This window comes from Typopeltis vanoorti, chromosome 23 (assembly GCF_054136105.1).
Source record: "Typopeltis vanoorti isolate ZY-2024b chromosome 23, IOZ_Tvanoo_1.0, whole genome shotgun sequence".
Classification (NCBI taxonomy): domain Eukaryota; kingdom Metazoa; phylum Arthropoda; class Arachnida; order Uropygi; family Thelyphonidae; genus Typopeltis; species Typopeltis vanoorti.
Window position 1 is genome coordinate 24389660 of NC_143571.1, and position 6000 is coordinate 24395659.

Genomic DNA, 6000 nt, shown 5'->3' on the forward strand with positions numbered 1-6000 from the left:
CTCCTCTCTCAGTGCCTGGAGTATATAGAGTACCATGTTCCTGTAAACTGGCTTACTTCGGACAGACAGGCAGATCAGCAACCATCCGATTAGAAGAACACAAGCCATACATCTGCAATCATGATTATGGCAAATCTGGCCTTGCAGACCATGTTTAGGATACAACCCACAGGATCTCCTGGAAAAAAACCCACGATGCTCCACCATAGTAAATTCAAAAAAGAAAGACTGTTCTTTGAATCTGCAACTGCACTCAGGAATCAACCTAATTTAAATAAATACGGTTGCATAAAACTTCCCAAAATTTGGGAAACATTAATTATCAAAGATCCCTCTTTACATCCTAGCTCACCTGCAAATGCCAATAAAGGGCATTTCTATATCCTACCTAGATAGGACTTTAATTTCACTCAATATTGTAGTATTGTATTTGTGTGTGTTGTTACAAAAAGTTTTTTGTAATCCCTGAAGTCTCTGTGACTGAGATGAAATATTGGAAGCATTAAAATTAGTTTTAATCCTTTCTCAGTGCTGATAATTATTATTTATTATTATTATGTGACACCTCCAGGAAGTCCAAAGACTCACTGAGGGAGAGTGTGCCAACAGCATCGAATGATTGATCCCTTCAAACTACTAACAGCACTCAAACTTGCTTAACTTTTTGCATGAGCCATTAGTAGCAGAGGCTCTACCAATCAACCAACCTTTGCTGGCAAAGTTTGGTTGTTGGTAGAGCCTCTGAGATAATATTCCATTAAACCTCCAACATGAATTCTTCACAGCACTTAAGCCTCAACACATGGAAAGCATAACAGTATAACTAATACCAAGAGGAAAAAATACATTTATCAAACTCAAATATTTTGCTGGTTTTCTACCTAACATCAGATGGTAAGTAGAAAAGCAGGCACTCACACACCACCAAACCAGGTAATTCTAGAAACAATTTAAATTGTAACTGAACCTAATGTTTTTATGTAGTGCCCTTTACGGGTCAGATAACTACAAAGTTAATTCAGAAGTCATCTATTAGGTCTTAAAAGGATAGTCTCCCAGATATTATGGGTGATTTATTTATGGCAGTATAGATTGGAATGAAGAGATAGCATTCGGGAATAAGGAAAATGAATTTCTCAAGTTCTTGAGAGATAACTATCTCAGGCAACATGTAAAAGAGGGACTGCAAGGATTGAGAGTTCTAGATCTGATCATTTCATCAGAGGACGTAATTATGAGAGGAGTTTCACGGTGAAGGTGATCATGAAATCACCTGTGTTTGGGCTAGTCATATGCAGACTTTTGTGAAGAAAGGATGTATGTGGAATTATAAGGCTGGTGATTATGACAAGCTTAGGAAAAAGCTTGGAGCTATAGCATGGAACGAGGAGTTGAGAAAAAAGGAAACAAATGCTGCATAGGAAATTACAAAGAAATACATAACAGTATCAATGTGTGAATGTATTCCAAATGCCAAAAGGTTAAATAAGGTAGGTGTAAAATTTATGAATGTGGAGCTTAAGCATGAAATCTGGAAAAAGGAAGTACTTTGGAGGACATACAAGATGAATAATGGTAATAATCAGTCACATGAAAAGTATAAAAAACAAGTCTGGAGAGTGACTTAGTAAGGAAAACAAAAGTAGACTATGAGCAGAAATCATCAAATCAGGCAAAGAAAAACCCCATAGAGTTTTTTAGATATGTAGCAAGTAGAAGGATGAATGATGTTAATGGACGAAAGTGGTAGAATGTTAACTGCTGCAGAAAACATTGTTGAGGTATTCAGCGATCAATTTATGGGGATGGTTTCATCCTGATCTTGGTGGAATCATGAGGAAATTAAGTGTAGTGGACATAGGAGAGGATGGTTTAATTGTGAGTGAGCAGGAGGTATTTGATGAAATAAACTTGATGTCAATAAGGCAATAGGATTTGATGACATCTCATCATACATCTTAAAGGACTGTTCAGGGGAATTGGCAGCAACATTGGCATGCCTATTTAATAAGTCTTGCAACATCACAGGTCCCAAGGGAGTGGAAGGAGGGTAAAATTGTTCCACTGCATAAAGGTGGTGATAAGACTGAAGCTTCAAATTATAGGCTGGTCTGTATATCTGGAGTTGTGGTAAAGGTACTGGAGAGATTGATGGGAAGTAGGATACAGAAATAGGTTGATAACAGCAGTATTCTCTGTGGTTATCAGCGTGGGTTTGTTAAAGGGAGATCACGTTTTACTAACTTACTTATGTACTACAACAAGGTGACAAATACCTTGGACAGGGTAGATGCATATACAGTGGTGTACTTGGATGTTGGAAAAGGATTTGATAGGTTCCCACAAGACAAACTATTAAATAAATTGAAACAGATGGGATTGGATAACAGTCTTCTCAGTTGGATCAGTGATTGGCTGTATATATAAGATAGGTAATAATATTACCTGTCTTACAGAAAGCCTGTTAATGGGGTGCAGTGTCCCAAAGGTGGAGGTCCACTAGTGGTGTGCTGCAGGTGTCTGTATTGGATGATTAATCAATTTGCATGTCATTGATATTGGGATGTGTGTAACTAGTGATACGCAGCTGTTTGCAGATAAACTTATTTATAGTAAACTGATTAATTTATTTACAGTAAATAATTAACACAATAATGATATTGTATACTCCAGTCACAGCTTACCAATGTCACAAACAGCAGTGATTCTAGGAAGGAAAACATAAACAGCCATGACACCTGCAAATTTTCCCTAACTCGAAAAACTCTTATAAATATTATTTAAATTAAGGGGATATTAAATCCCACATTGTTTTAAAACCGAATAAGAAACTCAAAGACTGGAATCAGAGAGTTTCATGCCGAATATAGTAAACTATAAAAAAAAGGCTGAAACCGGTCTGAGTAGTGACCTCCCGCGATAATGTAATAACAGCATATATTTCCTAGGAAATGTGTTTTTATATTATGGAAAATACCAAGAATAGCGATCAGAACTTTACCACCTCTGCTGCGAGTTGTCCGATATTGTACTACGTACTAGGACTACTTGCATTAGCTCAAGCTAGTAATCGCCGATATTTTTATAGTTTACTATATTCGGCATGAAACTCTCTGATTCCAATCTTTGAGTTTCTTATTCGGTTTTAAAACAATGTGGGATTTAATATCCCCTTAATTTAAATAATGTTTATATCGTCGAAATGAAGCCTATTAGCTCTTTATATTTTAAGCTCTTATAAATGTTTTTCTCATATTACAATATGAGTAAAAATATTCGCATTCTACTTTTGTAGTTGTTATGCGTTGAAATGTGTTCGCAATGTGACTACATAGAAGCAACTTTTATAAATGAAGAAAAGCTGACTTTATTAAACTTTTTTCAAAAATAATTTTATGAATCTAATAATTCATAAAACACGATATCCAGGAAGGGGGAAAAAAAAATGCCGATAATGAACGAAAATGAACTTACTTTTTAAGGCTAAACGGAGAAGCATCCTGAGTAATTAAATATACGCAAATAAATCTCCTTAAATTAAAGAAATATACAACACCGACAATTTAGGACGAAACAGAGGGCAAAACACCACGGCTCACATTGAAGTGTTCGCCTAACGGATAAAATAAAAGTCAATTGAATAAACTAAAAAATAAAAAAAAAAGAAGTAAAAATTGTAAAAAATCACCTAACGCCTTTAATTACTAGGCAAACCATACGTACCATTTTGAACGGGACAGTACCATTGTTTTTTTATGTTTGTGGCCGTCCTGTCGTTTCAATAAAAATGTCAGTTTTGTACCGTTTTTAATAAAAACTATAAATATACTTTCATATTGGAGGTATCAGGAATAATAATAATAATAATAATATTGGTCAATCATAAATTATTATTCATAACCTATAATTGTATATCAATATCATGGATACCAAGTTAAGGGGATAATAAGTCCCTCATTATTTCAAAGCCGAATAAGAAACTCGAAGATCGAAATCTAAGAGTTTCATGCCGAAGAACGTTCGGCGGGTCCAAGCGTAAGTCAACACATGGTAGTACAACACTAGGGCAACTCGGAGCCAAGGTGGAGCAAGTTTCGGAATATTAAGTATTAAGGACATTTAAGAATATTAAATATTAAGGACAGTGATTGAAACTTGCTCCGCCTTTGCTCCGAGTTGACCTAGTGTTGTACTACCACGTGTTGACTTACGCTTGGACTCGCCGAACGTTCTTCGGCATGAAACTCTTTGATTTCGATCTTCGAGTTTGTTATTCGACTTTAAAATAAGGAGGGATTTATTATCCCCTTAACTTAATTTACGTCGCCGAAAAAAAATAGCCTCTTGGCTCTTTATTGTAGTATATAAAAAAAAATATATATATATTAATACCAGTTATTTGTATTAACATGGAGTCGCATTGTTCGATATTAAATATCGATATCTGCAGTGATTTATTCAGAGAAAATAAAAAATGCATGTTGGCGACACTTACACCTCTCAGACGCGGCGTCTGTTCTGCTGTAGCGTTAGCTTTTGTTTTGCCTGTATACTAACCGATGGCTTTATTATTCAATGCCAGTGGTTTAAATTTCATATTTTTCAAAGTTTTAAGTCTCATTATTTAAAGTCTATCCTTGCAATGTCAAAGAGGCGAAACTGCAGTTTTAATGACAATCTCCAGGAACAATTGAAATTTATTTAACTGGACATGCTGTGTACAAGTGATAGAACAAAAGTACAGATTTTTTTTTAAATGAGCTGAAAAAGCTCATTTCAAAAAACAATCTGTAAAACAAGTAAAACGCCTAGACTTTCAAGACTTTTGTAATATTATAGAGTTTATTCTTTGTCTTCGAGAAATTACAGCACCTTTTGAGAGAATATTTTTTGTTATGAACAGTATGTGGTCAAAGGAAAAATCTACATTAAGTGTTTAGACAATGAGGGTTATGTGAGTTGTAAGACAAAATTGTGTCAGGGAGTGTGAGAAGTTTTACGATAAAATGTTGAAAGACCGAAATTTACTGCAAAAGATCACTTCATTGAAGAAATATTCATGCTACGATCGTGGTGAAAAACAGTCCCCCTCTACATCTACCTAAATTGTGTGGGTTCTGTCACTGAAGAATAATGGTAAGCTCAATATGTTTATGAAATAAAACTTTTTTATCGTCTTATATTTTCATGAATATGGAATATCACATAACACCTGTCCAGTTTTTGCTATCCCAATGTCCCATTTTGGCCTCAAGGAAATATGTTCAGCCTATTGATTACCATACGGAGTAAGCGAGCCCGTTCAAGCACTATCTAATTTTATTTTATTTTTTGGGAAAATACAGAGACAGCCAAACTCCACTCTACCCAATCAGAGATCTCTGTAACAATATTACCAAAAATTATAATTTCTACAGAGAGGTACACAAGTATCGACATGTGGTTCCTAATCACACTGTAATATATTATTATCTAAAATAGTGTGATCAAACTTCTAAGGTCAACCTATTTCAGTTCGCTGCACAAAAAACTAAAAACGTGAAAAAAAAAATAGCATATCCTTACCTGAGTAAGGATATGCTGTTTTTCTTTTTCCCATCGTTGGACCATCTTTCTTCAAAGGGAGTGTGGGGAAGCTAGTGCAAAGGTTGAAAACGCAAAGACGTTAGCATCCATATATGCATTGGTGTTCAAAACCTAAGGACCAACACAATTTCTGAAGATTACAACCACAAATTCAGACGAATCGGTTTGTGGCAATTTCTATAAATGACGAAGTCAAGTAGAAAGCTGGTAGACAAGAGATAAATGGAAAAACGTCTGGCTGTACTAAGTGAATTGTGGTTGAAGGAATCATTTTTGTCAAGAAATAAAGGTTGCAAACTTGGATATATTGAAATGTCTTAAAGACATTAGCCAGATAATTTCACGCTGGGAAGAATTATTGGAAAGTTTGAAGAACGCCGCAGAATTACGGATATTGCAAGAGATTTTGGAATC

General features: G+C 35.2%; 1 protein-coding gene across 2 annotated transcripts in view; it reads right to left on the minus strand.

Moving 5' to 3' along the window:
- The window catches only part of ATPsynB (ATP synthase subunit b, mitochondrial), a 123445-nt gene extending 119840 nt beyond the window's left edge, over positions 1–3605 (minus strand). The window contains exon 1 of one of the 2 annotated variants that reach the window (XM_090412856.1): positions 3475–3605. In XM_090412856.1, the coding sequence (XP_090268982.1) occupies positions 3475–3499 (25 nt within the window). In that variant the 5' untranslated portion in view covers positions 3500–3605. Of the gene's footprint in view, positions 1–2684; positions 3119–3474 lie in introns of those variants that run through there. The other variant, XM_090412855.1, reaches the window with a different exon arrangement.
- Between the last annotated feature and the right edge of the window lie 2395 nt (positions 3606–6000).